Source organism: Periplaneta americana, chromosome 14 (assembly GCF_040183065.1).
Source record: "Periplaneta americana isolate PAMFEO1 chromosome 14, P.americana_PAMFEO1_priV1, whole genome shotgun sequence".
Lineage (NCBI taxonomy): Eukaryota > Metazoa > Arthropoda > Insecta > Blattodea > Blattidae > Periplaneta > Periplaneta americana.
This window is the reverse complement of record NC_091130.1, coordinates 142,881,772-142,897,623: the sequence shown is the minus strand read 5'-3', so window position 1 is coordinate 142,897,623 and position 15,852 is coordinate 142,881,772. Positions and strand designations below refer to the sequence as shown.

At 38.3% G+C, this 15,852-nt stretch overlaps 1 protein-coding gene across 2 annotated transcripts in view; it reads left to right on the top strand.

Moving 5' to 3' along the window:
• Msh6 (DNA mismatch repair protein Msh6) overlaps positions 1-15,111 on the top strand; it is a 48,041-nt gene extending 32,930 nt beyond the window's left edge. For both annotated transcript variants that reach the window (XM_069846193.1, XM_069846192.1), the window contains exons 17-26: positions 737-894; positions 1,069-1,178; positions 3,713-3,868; positions 5,316-5,450; positions 7,414-7,505; positions 7,744-7,876; positions 9,670-9,855; positions 12,663-12,840; positions 13,600-13,751; positions 14,532-15,111. In XM_069846193.1, coding sequence (XP_069702294.1) covers positions 737-894; positions 1,069-1,178; positions 3,713-3,868; positions 5,316-5,450; positions 7,414-7,505; positions 7,744-7,876; positions 9,670-9,855; positions 12,663-12,840; positions 13,600-13,751; positions 14,532-14,804 — 1,573 coding nt within the window. In that variant the 3' untranslated portion in view covers positions 14,805-15,111. The remainder of the gene's footprint in view (positions 1-736; positions 895-1,068; positions 1,179-3,712; positions 3,869-5,315; positions 5,451-7,413; positions 7,506-7,743; positions 7,877-9,669; positions 9,856-12,662; positions 12,841-13,599; positions 13,752-14,531) is intronic.
• Positions 15,112-15,852: the final 741 nt, after the last annotated feature.

Below are 15,852 nucleotides of genomic sequence, written 5' to 3'. Positions count from 1 at the left end.
AGCCTATAAAACATAGGCGAGATCTGTTATCTTGTATACTCAGAATGCCTAGAACAAGAATATCATGCCAAGCATTAAATTACCTCTCTTTAGGAACAAGATCTTTGAGCCATCTGCTGAAATGATGGAGTGAGACCATTACAGGCCACCAGGCTTAATACGTGATAGGAAAAAGAAGAAGAAATTTGTACGTGATGACTGTTGTTGTTATCTAATGCCGGGCTTTGGCAACGAAGCCATTAGCGTTCTTGCTCTCCAATATTTCTCTGTGGTGGATCCGTCAGGTAGAACTTCACAGGTTATGAGATGATCTTCAGTCATTTCTTCTTCTTTGTTGCATAGAGGGCAATTTGGATTTACGTGATGACCGTGGTTCCATAATTTCATGCTCCTCCCTCTCTTAACCTGAAGACAAAGGCAGATCCAACCTTGAGACATAACATTTTCTAATATTTCATGAGATATTAAAAAAAAAAAATAAAATAAAAATAAAATAAAATCTGAACACCTGATTAAAAAGGATTTAGATTTCAAAAATTCCTTGCAAGGTGCTTGGTAACATAACGAAAATGAGGTGAGAAAAATCACTGTATTTGATTTTTAGGTTACATAGCACATTGTTGTTTTCGAAATAATGTAAAAATTTCTTATTTCTTCTATTGTTAACTTAACTATTTATGACATGTGCTTAGAGTATGTTTTGCTTTTGACTTGATTGTGTGGTACCTCTGTACAGGATTCATGCACAAGGCAATGCATTGAGAAGCAAAACACATCCAGACAGCCGAGCAATCTTCTTTGAAGATCACACATATTCAAAGAAAAAAATTATGGAGTTCCTATCAACTTTGACAGGTTTCAAATCAGCAGAAAAGATTGTATCATTATTTCAAGGTATGGTGTAGGTGGTTTTATTCAAATTTAAAAGTGTACTAACCTTTAAATAGAGCTAAACAATACGTTAATGAATTTTCTCTTCATTTTTATGAAATTTTGGCTTACAATATTGTAATGTACCATTTCATAGAATAAGTACCGAAGATATATATATTTTTTTATTTTTCACAGATGAACGAGATTCATTGAGCTCAAAGTTACTAATTCAGTGTACTTGTAACAATCAACAGAATCCAGCTGGCAAATTTCCTGATCTTGCTGAAGCTCTTCAGTTTTTTGAGGTAGCCTACTTAAAAATAATTACCATTTATTTTCCTTTTGTTGATTTTCTGTTATCCCAAATTATAAAATTTTGTTCTCATTTTCATAGACTTCCAAAAGTGTACGAGAATCTTTTTGTATGTGTTGGAAGTTAATGTTATGTTTGGAGCACTAAGGGGAAATGTTTACTTCTAACTTCAGAATTCACAATAATGTTATTTTCATGGACAGGCACCGAGATAAAATGGACAACTGCCTTTATGGTTAACAGGTTTCTTCATGTTTATAAGGCGGTAGTCCACAATCAATTTTATTTCGTTTTTTGCCTTTTCTAAAAACCTCATAATTGTGACAGCCAGCCTTAAGGTATGGTCACACGTCGCTACTTTTGCTGTGCAACTTTAGTACTGCAGCTGCAAAAGTTGCGTGTCGTGTTCACACGTAAGCCAAAAGTAGCGTGCTGCACGCTACTTTTCGTGCTGCGCAACCCGAGTGCAGCAAAAGTTGCAACTTGAGGTTGCGAGTCTGTTCACACACAAGGCGCTATTTTTACAGCCGCAGTCATGCTGCAGGTTTCCATCTCCGTGTTGACTTCTCAATATACATTTTGTGGTTATGTTCGCATTATTAAGAAACTCATGTGAAAGCTTACTTATCTATTATTTGCTTTCCTGCCCTAATTAGTATTCGGAAATTGGCATTATTTTTACTATAAAGCTTAAAAAACGCCTATATACTTAAATGATAACCAACAGCATATTCACATAATCGATGTTGGCAACCCTCCTGTTTGAAACTGCGCTACAGAAAATTAAAAATGTGAATTATATCGTCAGCAAATATGCTCAGACTGCGTTGTGCATTTAATAACTGTTACAAAATAATAATTTATTTTCATCACATCTAACATTAAAATACATCCACACAATAAAAGTATCATTGGCACATTTGGGTGGCAACACTGGTCGCAACCGCAGGAAAAGTTTCAACAAAACCGATATCAAAAATGCTGCGGCTGCAATCCTGAGAACCCTGTTCACATGTTGTTACTTTTAAGCTGCGCGCAGCATGAAAAAGTAGCAGGCAGCAGGTTCGGCAGCCGCTACTTTTCGGGTTGCACCGTTGTTCACACGTCGCTACTTTTAAGCTGCGTGCAGCATGAAAAAGTAGCGGGCAGCAGGTTCGGCAGGCGCTACTTTTCGGGTTGCACCGTTGTTCACACGTCGCTACTTTTAAGCTACGCGCAGCATGGAAAAGTAGCGGGCAGCAGGTTCGGCAGCCGCTACTTTTCGGGTTGCACCGTTGTTCACACGTCGCTACTTTTAAGCTGCGCGCAGCATGAAAAAGTAGCAGGCAGCAGGTTCGGCAGCCGCTACTTTTCGGGTTGCACCGTTGTTCACACGTCGCTACTTTTAAGCTGCGCGCAGCATGAAAAAGTAGCGGGCAGCAGGTTCGGCAGCCGCTACTTTTCGGGTTGCACCGTTGTTCACACGTCGCTACTTTTAAGCTGCGCGCAGCATGAAAAAGTAGCGGGCAGCAGGTTCGGCAGCCGCTACTTTTCGGGTTGCACCGTTGTTCACACGTCGCTACTTTTAAGCTGCGCGCAGCATGGAAAAGTAGCGGGCAGCAGGTTCGGCAGCTGCTACTTTTCGGGTTGCACCGTTGTTCACACGTCGCTACTTTTAAGCTGCGCGCAGCATGGAAAAGTAGCGGGCAGCAGGTTCGGCAGCCGCTACTTTTCGGGTTGCACCGTTGTTCACACGTCGCTACTTTTAAGCTGCGCGCAGCATGGAAAAGTAGCGGGCAGCAGGTTCGGCAGCCGCTACTTTTCGGGTTGCACCGTTGTTCACACGTCGCTACTTTTAAGCTGCGCGCAGCATGAAAAAGTAGCGGGCAGCAGGTTCGGCAGCCGCTACTTTTCGGGTTGCACCGTTGTTCACACGTCGCTACTTTTAAGCTGCGCGCAGCATGAAAAAGTAGCGGGCAGCAGGTTCGGCAGCCGCTACTTTTCGGGTTGCACCGTTGTTCACACGTCGCTACTTTTAAGCTGCGCGCAGCATGGAAAAGTAGCGGGCAGCAGGTTCGGCAGCTGCTACTTTTCGGGTTGCACCGTTGTTCACACGTCGCTACTTTTAAGCTGCGCGCAGCATGAAAAAGTAGCGGGCAGCAGGTTCGGCAGCCGCTACTTTTCGGGTTGCACCGTTGTTCACACGTCGCTACTTTTAAGCTGCGCGCAGCATGGAAAAGTAGCGGGCAGCAGGTTCGGCAGCCGCTACTTTTCGGGTTGCACCGTTCTTCACACGTCGCAGTACGAGAGTTGCGCAGTTTTTTGTACTGCAGCGCTGCGAAAGCAGCGACGTGTGACCGTACCTTTAGTGAAATAAGGTACTGTTCTCTATAATTTTAGTTTTACATGAAGCCGCAAAAACATATTGCTTTCTCTCTCGTTTCTTTGAATGAAAATCAGTCTCACAACTAGGTAATTGTGGCACGTTGTAAAAGTTATGTTTTTTATAACATCTTGAAGTGCAGTATGTATCTATTCGATTTTCAGACAGCATTTGACCATGAAGAAGCTAAGGAAATTGGTCGAATTAATCCAAGTAAAGGTGTAGATCCCGAATATGATTCTGTGATGGAGGATTTGAGGGAATTGAAATCGGAGGTTGATGAGTACCTGAACAATCAAAGGAAATATTTTGGTTGTAAGGTAAGAGCTACTTCTTCTATCAGTAGTTTATAATAATGAAACAGTGACTGTAGACAGCACATTACTACATATTAAATGTAATATTCTGTGAAGAACAGAATAGTCTTGTTGTATGATTGCAGGTTTCTTAATAGTATAGTTGTATCTCGTTGTTGCCTTTTACAAAGGACTGTTGATAGACATAAACTTAGATTTGAATACATAAATACGTACTAGGGCAATCGGAAAAATTAATTTTTGTTACTTTTGGCATTACATGCTTCAAATATAGTCCCTTGCCATGCCAACAATACATTGGCAAATCCTTGCAAGATGGCGGACATCATTTCTGGACATCTCTCTCACTGATCAATCTAAAGCTCTTGATTGCAAGCAAATGCCTCGCTTCCACCCATCTTGCAATAGTTCCTTATGGTTGGACTTCTCTCCCACAAGTTTCTTGTAATGATGTAAAGCACTGGGTTACATTTTTGCTCTTGCAACTTGTATTTTTATGAAACATCTTTGTTCATACCTCCTGGACATTTTTAGGGTGGTATTAATAAAAATCAGAAACAGTCCTTGTATTCGCAGAATATGGTTACTTAAAGACTTTTAATATTCCACATTTTATGCAATAATCACTCCTCTATTACATACTAAAAGATTCTGATGCTCACTGCTAGGAGCACTGATTTACAGCACTGTTGCCTTTGCTTATTGAATGCCCTGGTATAACTTACATCTATTCTCAGGCAGTACATCTCACTTGACGAAGTGTGTCAGAGGAAGAACAATTGTTTGTATACATCTGAAGTCTGGTTAGTGTAATATGTAGCTAGTCAGCAATGTATGCAATGGAGGGGGGAAGGAACTGGCCACTCTATTCCATTATCTCCTGGCTTAGTTGCTTCATGATTGATACCTTATTGATGTCACTTCTGAGATTGAAACCTATCTTTGGGCAGTTGACTAAATAACATAATTATAACTTACATTGTAATATTACAGTTCAGTGGTGACTTGTTGAATTTTCTTATTGGAGAGCTGGCTGATGTTACTGTGTTTGATTGCTGTAATCATCAAAATTGTTGAGTTCTTTACTCTTGATCTGTAAAGCGTCATCTTTGGAAACTTGCGAGTTATCACCTTATGTTTACAGCAATTGTTTCTGATGTGTGTGTGTGTCACGTGTGCACTGATTTTTGAGGTGTATCTGATATCAGTTTGAGAAGTTTCTTGCAGTTTTTCTATTTTCATCACTAAATTTAGAATTGCAGTTGCAAGGTATTTTCTTTTTTATAATTCTGTTCACAGATTTCTAAGAGGAATTTTGGATTTTTATCCCATTTTGTTAACAAATCAGCCTTCTCATTTTCTTGTTTCTGATATTAACCTTCAGTTGAAATGTATTCCCTGGATTATGAAGTCTTGGTTCTTGTTATGAGATTGATAATTAATGACCTAGGTAACATATGTCGGATCTGACAAGAAAAGATTTCAACTGGAAGTACCTGATTCACATACAAAAAAGGCTGGCAAAGAGTACGAGTTGCAGGGACAAAGGAAGGGATTCAAGAGATACTGGACATCTGAAACGAAGGTATGTATTCACTTTTTTCCTATTAATTTTATGTTCGTCCAGTAAGTAGGTAATCCAACTGATCAGTAAAGTTCATATTGATCATTATAAAATTGAATCAGTCAGAGCTAAAAGGAACAAAGTCAAAATATGCAGTTTTGGTTTATGCAAAAATTTGAACTACAGATGTCATGCGCATCGAACGGTGGAAGAAGAAACTAAGACTTTTAAATATTCTTTTGTCTTCTATAACATAAAAATATAATATTTGTGTACATCAAATATTCATTATATGAGGTCTCGCCATCCTCATTGAATATTAACACGACTACTATGAAGTAGTCAATGTGTATTATCACCATTAAATCGAGAAAAATTCGTTCCGTCACCGGGAATCGAACCCGGGACCTCTCAGCTCTGCGTGCTGAGGGCTCTTTCCAATTGAGCTATGCCGGGACACGATCCACGGTGCCGGCATAGCTCAATTGGAAAGAGCCCTCAGCGCGCAGAGCTGAGAGGTCCCGGGTTCGATTCCCGGTGCTGGAACGAATTTTTCTCGATTTAATGGTGATAATAATATTTGTGTTATTAGTGGACTGTTTTTTGCTTCTCCTGAAAAGTTGTGAAAAGTGACTTAGTTCCTTTTAGCTCCGACTGAATTAAAATGTGTTGTGTTTGGTAATTTGTGGTTGTCATGTTGGCCATTAAATCCGAGGCTAGTGGGTTTGAACCTGACTTTACACAGTGGATTTTAAAGAGCAGTGAAATAGTTTGACTTCGTCTGGGAGAAAAGTAAAGCTGTGGGTGAAATGCTATTAATTTATGGTATATAAAAGAATCCTGTTCTATATAGCTTCAGGCAAGATTTGTCGATCATTTGTCTTCTATGTTGAATTTCAGTGCTTAAGAACTTCTGAAGATGTAAACATCATTTATCCACTTCGATAACGTAAAGTGAAACATAACATTGAAACGAGTATTGTAATGACGAACTTTACCGCACTGAGTGTTGTAAAGTGAACTTTACTGCACTGAGTGTCATAAAGTAAAAATTTTATTTGTTATACACATTAATGGCAACATTTTCATAATTCACTTTTCCGCTTTAAAAAAGCTAGCAATTGTGTGTACTTACTGATGTCCATGTTTTTCTTCAATTAGATCATACAGCACAAAATAATGAGTCCATAGAGAACTTGATTTCTCCTTTTCACTTTGAGATATGGCATATACTGTATCTGCTGACATACATGACGTAGTATGGGATGCCATGAAAACTGAGACAGTGACAAAGATCATATGGCATTAGTAATGCACTGTATGGTACAGAGGACAATTTGTTGTATGAGGACTCAAATTCTGATTTAGAACAGGTTTAAAGTGACTCTTCATTTAGCTCTGGCGATGAATTTCTGGGTTTTGACGAAGATTCCTAGTTAGATTAGTATTTGATAAAAGTAGACCTGCGTATTAGCGTACATCATATATACCCAGATTGCTCGGCCTTATAGGCTTTGACGGTAACAACTTTTGTCAGGTTTACTACGCTGCCATCCAGTTGTTATATAAGGAGTCACGTCATAACTCCCATTTGAATTGCATTAGCAACTGTACTGCCATCTCGTGTTCGTTTACGGCGGACGGGTGGCGATCCTGGCAGTTATCTTCAAAGTGGTACCGATTTTAACATAGGGATGAGCAGTCTGTTATATATGTGATCTGGGGTATGAGTTATGTTTGAAATACTGTAAATTCATTATAATATTAAATGATAAAGTTTTTTTTCCTTAAAAATGTGTAGAAAAAAGGGCGGGAGGTATGTCTTGTGTGCCAGCAAATACGGTATTTATTCATGTCTTAGATTTACTTCATCTTCTTTCTGAGAACAATGTTTTTACATCTAAGTCATTGAACTTACAAGTTTTTGTAGAACTTACAAATACAGTTATAGTAACAAGTTTTCATTCTCTTTCCTGTTTGCAAGGAACTTCTCTCTCGTCAAATTGCTGCAGAAGATCAAGAGAAAAATGTGTTAAAGGATCTGAATCGTAGAATATTTGAAAAGTTTAGTTCAAAGTGAGTATATCCAGATTTGGACACCTCTTTCAATATACAAGTAGATAATGTAATACGTTTCTTTTAAAAAATATATATATGAACCATGCTGTGTAAATGTTTTCATATATACACTGTTAATAAGTTAAATAATCTTTCGAATGTTTTACTGGTTCTGTTATTGCATTGACGAAGTACGTAATTGTATACTACTGCACTTAACTTAAAGGCAGAAATTTCTATTGCTGCTCTCTTTCAGCTATGAAATTTGGAATACCGTAGTGCAGTGTCTTTCTGTATTGGATGTTTTACTGGCCTTCGCTGAATATGCTCGCGGTGAAGGTGGCGAGACGTGCATACCTGAGTTCGTAGAGCCATCAGATGAAATGAAGGTACGCAAGAATTTTTGTGGAAAGTTTATTAGGAAAAGGAGTGTGCCATTTGCTAATTACTGAGGGTTTTTTGCGATTTATGGAAACAGGTTTTGAAGGTCACAGTATTGTCCTAGCTGAAGTGACAGACGTGAATCCAAAATTAGCAGTATGAGTTGTACTAGCTTGTGTACTGCACTGTGATCTTGTGTTTACTACGTAAAACACCATAAAAATTAAAACCATTCTGAAAAGAATATACGATATTTTTGTGTGTGTAGGTGAAATTATTGGGGATCATCGTGTGGTTTTAGGCGTAATAGATCGACTATTGATCAGATTTTTTTTGTATTCGACAGATATTGGAGAAAAAATGGGAGTATAAGGGTACAGTACATCAGTTATTCATAGATTTCAAAAAGGTGTATGACTCGGTTAAGAGAGAAGTTTTATATAATATTCTTATTGAATTTGGTATTCCCAAGAAACTAGTTCGATTAATTAAAATGTGTCTTAGTGAAACTTACAGCAGAGTCCGTATAGGCCAGTTTCTATCTGATACTTTTCCAATTCACTGCGGGCTAAAGCAAGGAGATGCACTATCACCTTTACTTTTTAACTTTGCTCTAGAGTATGCCATTAGGAAAGTTCAGGATAATAGACAGGGTTTGGAGTTGAACGGGTTACATCAGCTTCTTGTCTATGCGGATGACGTGAATATGTTAGGAGAAAATCCACAAACAATTAGGGAAAACGCGGAAATTCTAGTTGAAGCAAGTAAAGTGATAGGGTTGGAAGTAAATCCTGAAAAGACTAAGTATATGATTGTGTCTCGTGACCAGAATATTGTACGAAATGGAACTATAAAAATTCGGAGATTTATCTTTCGAAGAGGTGGAAAAATTCAAATATCTTGGAGCAACAGTAACAAATATAAATGACACTCGAGAGAAAATTAAACGCAGAATAAATATGGGAAATGCGTGTTACTATTTGGTTGAGAAGCTTTTGTCATCTAGTCTTCTGTCAAAAAATCTGAAAGTTAGAATTTATAAAACAGTTATATTACCGGTTGTTGGGTATGGTTGTGAAACTTGGACTCTCACTTTGAGAGAGGAACAGAGATTAAGGATGTTTGAGAATAAGGTTCTTAGGAAAATATTTGGGGCTAAGAGGGATGAAGTTACAGGAGAATGGAGAAAGTTACACAACGCAGAGCTGCATGCATTGTATTCTTCACCTGACATTATTAGGAACATAAAATCCAGACGTTTGAGATGGGCAGGACATGTAGCACGTATGGGCGAATCCAGAAATGCATATAGAGTGTTAGTTGGGAGGCTGGAGGGAAAAAGACCTTTGGGGAGGACGAGACGTAGGTGGGAAGATAATATTAAAATGGATTTGAGGGAGGTGGGATATGATGTTAGAGACTGGATTAATCTTGCTCAGGATAGGGACCAATGGTTGGCTTATGTGAGGGCGGCAATGAACCTCCGGGTTCCTTAAAAACCAGTAAGTAAGTGTGTGTGTGTGTGTGTGTGTGTGTGCGTGCGTGCGTGCGTGCGTGCGTGCGCGCGCGCGCGCGCGGTTTTTTTGCATTAATTTCAGCTACTTCACTCTGAGCACTTGTAGAAATGCAGATGAAGAGCTCTGATATAAGATGGCATGTTGAAGTCTGTGATAAAAGAAATGAAATATTGCTAAACCCAAAGTTTCTTGAATAAAATCGGTATGGTAGCCATTTCACTGTTATCTAATTGTAACCCTCACTAAGGTTTTGAAAGTTTTCTCATAAAAGTTTATTATCACAGCCCTTTGTGAAGATTAAAGATGGACGTCATCCTTGTGTTTCATCATTGGAGGGATTCATTCCAAATGATACCACAATAGGAAGTGAAGAAGAACCAGCCAGTCTTGTGCTAGTAACAGGACCAAACATGGGCGGGAAATCCACTCTCATGCGTCAAGTTGGTCTCCTGGTAGTGATGGCGCATATGGTATGTTGCTACATGTTTTAAAGTATCTTTGATTCCCTTGCTTCTCATTCATACTGCTTGAATAACCTTGACTCCCCCGTAGAAGCAGCATTTGGACGATATTAAATTTAGTCTTTTCACAATACACCATCATCACCGTCATATCCATGAAGATGTCAGTGTTTGGATCTTTCCAGTTTTCATATGCACTAGTGCTTACGATTATCTTCACTTTAATGTGAAATGTGTGTCAAATGATTAAAATATAAGAAATGTCAATATCTGACTCCAGTTGCTTAACAATGCCAGTGAGCTACATTACATTGTTCTTACGTCACATGCATAGCAAAGGCAATGAGTTACACTATTTTGATGTCTGTTGCTTAGCAACAGCAGTGAATTACGTCACACTGTTATGTCAGTTGCTTAGCAATGGCAATGAACTACGTCACTATTCTTATGTCAGTTGCTTAGTGATGGCAGTGAGTTACGTCACACTATTCTTACGTCTATTGCTTAGCAATGGCAATGAGCTACATGATACTTTTCTTGCATCAATTGCTTAGCAACGGCAGTGAATTATGTCACACTATCCTTATGTCAGTTGATCAGCAATGGCAGTAAACTACATCACTATTCTTACATCACTTGCGTAGCAATGGCAAAGAACTACGTCATTATTCTTATGCCAGTTGCTTAGTAATGGCAGTGAATTACGTCACACTATTCTTACGTCATTTGCTTAGCAATGGCAATGAAATACATAACTTCTTATGTCAGTTGCTTAGCAACAGCAATGAGTTATATCAAACTCTTTTGACGTCAGATGCTTAGCAACAGCAATTAATTACGTCACACTATTATTACGTCAGTTGCTTAGCAACAGCAATGAGTTACATGAAACTCTTTTGACGTCAGATGCTTAGCAACAGCAATGAGTTACATGAAACTCTTTTGACGTCAGATGCTTAGCAACAGCAATTAATTATGTCACACTATTCTTACGTCAGTTGCTTAGCAACAGCAATGAGATATATCAAACTCTTTTGACGTCAGATGCTTAGCAACAGCAATTAATTACGTCACACTATTCTTACGTTAGTTGCTTAGCAACAGCAATGAGTTACATCAAACTCTTTTGACGTCAGATGCTTAGCAATGGCAATTAATTACGTCACACTATTCTTACGTCAGTTGCTTAGCAACAGCAATGAGTTATATCAAACTCTTTTGACGTCAGATGCTTAGCAGCAGCAATTAATTACGTCACACTATTCTTACGTCAGTTGCATAGCAACAGCAATGAGTTACATCAAACTCTTTTTACGTCAGATGCTTAGCAATGGCAATTAATTACGTCACACTATTCTTACGTCAGTTGCTTAGCAACGGCAATGAAGTACATCACTTCTTATGTCAGTTGCTTAGCAACAGCAATGAGTTATATCAAACTCTTTTGACGTCAGATGCTTAGCAACAGCAATTAATTACGTCACACTATTCTTACGTCAGTTGCTTAGCAACAGCAATGAGTTACATCAAACTCTTTTTACGTCAGATGCTTAGCAATGGCAATTAATTACGTCACACTATTCTTACGTCAGTTGCTTAGCAACGGCAATGAGTTACATCAAACTCTTTTTACGTCAGATGCTTAGCAATGGCAATTAATTACGTCACACTATTCTTACGTCAGTTGCTTAGCAACGGCAATGAGTTACATCAAACTCTTTTTACGTCAGATGCTTAGCAACAGCAATTAATTACGTCACACTATTCTTACGTCAGTTGCTTAGCAACAGCAATGAGTTACATCAAACTCTTTTTACGTCAGATGCTTAGCAATGGCAATTAATTACGTCACACTATTCTTACGTCAGTTGCTTAGCAACGGCAATGAAGTACATCACTTCTTATGTCAGTTGCTTAGCAACAGCAATGAGTTATATCAAACTCTTTTGACGTCAGATGCTTAGCAACAGCAATTAATTACGTCACACTATTCTTACGTCAGTTGCTTAGCAACAGCAATGAGTTATATCAAACTCTTTTGACGTCAGATGCTTAGCAACAGCAATTAATTACGTCACACTATTCTTACGTTAGTTGCTTAGCAACAGCAATGAGTTACATCAAACTCTTTTGACGTCAGATGCTTAGCAATGGCAATTAATTACGTCACACTATTCTTACGTCAGTTGCTTAGCAATTGCAGTGAGCTATGTTATACCATTCCTACTTTAGTTGATTATCAATGACAGCGAGTTAGATGACACTATCTTGACGTTAATTGCTTAGCAATGGCAGTGTGTTATGTCACACCATTAGCAATGGATCATTCAGATGAAATACAGTAATTCCAGTGTAGCCTACATATTTGTATAGGTATACCATATATATTCAATAAAGGAATAGAGGAAAAATAATCATTAATAATATAATTCACTGCATTAAATTTATTTCAATCACAATCCTTATAAATAAGAACCAATTCTTTAAAATTCTAAATATCACAATAACAGCCAGCAGAGAACATAAACATTTCAAGCAATTATAGTGATCTGTCACTTTTTCTCACCGGATGTTTTAATTGTATATTTATACTATCTTCTGTCACATTAATTTACCTTCAGTTCTCGTTTGATTACGTAATTTTATTTCAGATACAGATCTAAAGAAATACATTTCATTACATTCAATTTTTTCGTTGCTGGTCAGCTTTAATGTCCAGATTTCTGCACTGTTCAATACAGTGATTGCATCAATTTATAACTGTCTATTTGTGTTTTTTTATACGTAGTTCATGGCATTAGACAATTTAATTACAGGGCTGCCATGTTCCAGCCACCGAGTGTCAGTTGAGCCCCGTGGATCGCATATTCACTCGCTTAGGAGCCAATGATGACATCATGGCTGGGGAGAGCACTTTCTATGTGGAATTGAGTGAAACTGCAGCTGTTCTCCACCATGCCACCAAACACTCTCTTGTTCTGGTGGATGAATTGGGTGAGCTATATTTGTTTTATTTAACACCCAATATTCACATCCCGCTGTTACATATCAGACATATCTTTAATGACATATTTTCCGATAAGTTTATAGACTGATTGTTATTCACTGATTTACTTATAAAGAATTATCGGGCATCCCTAATACGATTTTCCATTATTTTAGATAATTGTTAACAATTAAATGCATTATGTGGGTATTTCTAATCTAAATTTTATGTTGTTGTTTTCTAATGCCAGGCGTTTGACAATAAAGTCATTTGACCTCTTGCACTCCAATATTTTTCAAAGATATTACCATGGTCAGCCACTGACGCACAGATTTTGAGGTGTTCCGACTCCATTTCTTGGTTTGAGTTGCACAATGGGCAGTTAGGGGACTGATATATTCTAATTCTATGCAGGTGTTTGGCCAAACAATCATGGCCTGTTGCTAATCTAAATGCAGCTACAGACGATTTTCGTGGTAAATCTAAATTTTATAGGGAACAGTGTTATGTGCCCATACCACTATGACATCTATTATACGCGTAAATAAGGTTAACTTTTAATAGTTTCCTGTTATTATTTTTTCCCATATTTGTTTTTGTTCTCCTTGACCCTAGAAAACGATAGATTGAGGTTTCACTGTTTTCATTTTTAACACTTCACTTTCATGCCATCATTGTGTGATTAATTTATACAACGAAATATTTATTACTTCTTTCTTTGTACCCTCCCTCTATTTTTAGTGATTTGAATGTTCTTTTCATGACAGGACGTGGAACTTCGACATACGATGGCACAGCAATCGCTGCAGCTGTTGTGCAAGAACTGGGGAATCTGGGATGTCGAACATTGTTTTCTACACACTATCACACTTTGGTTGAAGACTTCAAACACTCACCACTTGTCAAGTTGGGTCACATGGTGAGTGTCGTAACATTTCATTTACCTTGATATTTTGTTCTGATTTATAGTTATCGTATAATATACTGACCACCTATTCTTCTTCCCCTTTACCACCACCACCACCACCACCACCACCACCACCACCACCACCACCACCACCACCATCATCATAATAATCATCATCATTGCCTAAAAGAGTAAGCGGGGTTCAGCAGAGTTGGTGTTGTGAATTTTCGTAATCAGCATGTGTGGGCCTTTATTAATTTTTGTTCTGATTTATAGTTATCGTATAATATACTGACCACCTATTCTTCTTCCCCTTTACCACCACCACCACCACCACCACCATCATAATAATCATCATCATTGCCTAAAAGAGTAAGCGGGGTTCAGCAGAGTTGGTGTTGTGAATTTTCGTAATCCGCATGTGTGGGCCTTTATTAATTTTGGTGGACCCGGGATGGACCAAAACTAGCACTACTACCTTGTAGTTTGATATTGGCTTATCAAAGGTTAGAGGAAGAAAACCTCGATTAAAAATCACCTGGCCCTCCAGGTTGGGGGTTGTTGTATCGGACCAGCTCCTCGTTCACGATTAAAACAAAAAAAAAATGCTGGAAAACCAAACACAAAGTAATTATGCATTACTTTTGAAAAACTTGGTATGTGTGAGATACTGTGGACATAAATGGTTTCACGTTTGTTTCAGGTCATATTAATAGGATTTTACTGACTAAATCAGTTTGAGAGTTATTTTGTTTTATCTGAGAATATATTTATTTATTCACTTCTTTGCAGGCATGTATGGTGGAGAATGAGAATGAAGATGATCCATCGGAGGAAACTGTGACTTTCCTGTACAAGTTTGCGTCTGGTGCTTGTCCAAAGTCTTATGGCTTCAATGCTGCTCGGCTGGCTGGTGTTCCATCAAACATCACTCGTGTTGGTTACAACAAGGCCGTTCAGCTTGAGAAAGAAGGAGATCAAAGGAAATTGTTCCAGAAGTTCTTTGATAACAAACAGAAGTCGGACATAGCTTCTCTGATAGACCAAGTTAGGGCAGTTCTTTAATCAGCAGTGAGTGGCAAGATTTATTGTCGTATCTTCATAAATGAACTCGATATTTGTCGTATTATTACGCACTTCATGAAAGATCTGTTATCTTTGTACATACAGTATTAATATGTTCACTTGAGATTTTCATTATTTCTGTTCCCCAAATAATGTGAACATTTAAGGAGTTGTCTTGTTGTGCAACTTCTGTCACTATGGAAACAGTGAGAAAAGTGACATTTGATTTTTTTTAGGAGTTTCATCGTCAATAGGACACGACGAGAAGATGATAATTTCAGAAGCTATTAAAGAAATTGAAACTACATTCACACAGGAATTTATTTTTTAATTTTGTTATTTATATAAACTTAGACTAAGGTGGTTGGTGCATGTAAACAAAGTGAGTGAGACTACTATAGTGAAACAAATTTTTTTCTACACATATCGAAGGATGCAGATGGGGATAAGCCTAAGAATAGATGGTGGGATTGTATTAAACAGGATTTGGAAAGATTTGGATTAAGGGGATATTATACTGAAATTTCCAAGTTCCATATTTTTAAGAGTTGAAGCGGTCGGCCTTCGTTGGGGTCGCCATGTCTGCGACGGTCGTCTGTCGTCGTCGTTGCTGGTGCCCTCGACGCCTTTCCTTGCCCTCGGCTGCCAGCTCAGTCGTATATGGAAAGTATCTCGAGGATGGCACGTCGATGTCAATAATTAACTACGTACAATGATTAATTTGGGCGCCAGCCTCCTCGAGATTACTCCGGTAGAGGATGAGGTTCCCAGGTCAGCTGCAAAACGGTCGGGACATGGGGTTTGGGAGACGTGCTCGTAGGTTGAAATGATGTAGGCGCACACCAGAAGTTGTTGGTAAGAACTATGAGAACGTTTATTATTATTATTAAGTGTTCGTTTCAGATTAGCAGAAATGCGCGTCCAAGTGTATAATATCGCGCTCTCACTTCCTACAAGTTGGTATACTAATTTCTGAGTTCACGTAATTATATATTTTGTACTATAAAACACCAGTAATATAACGGACAGTTGATAACGTGATGAGAGG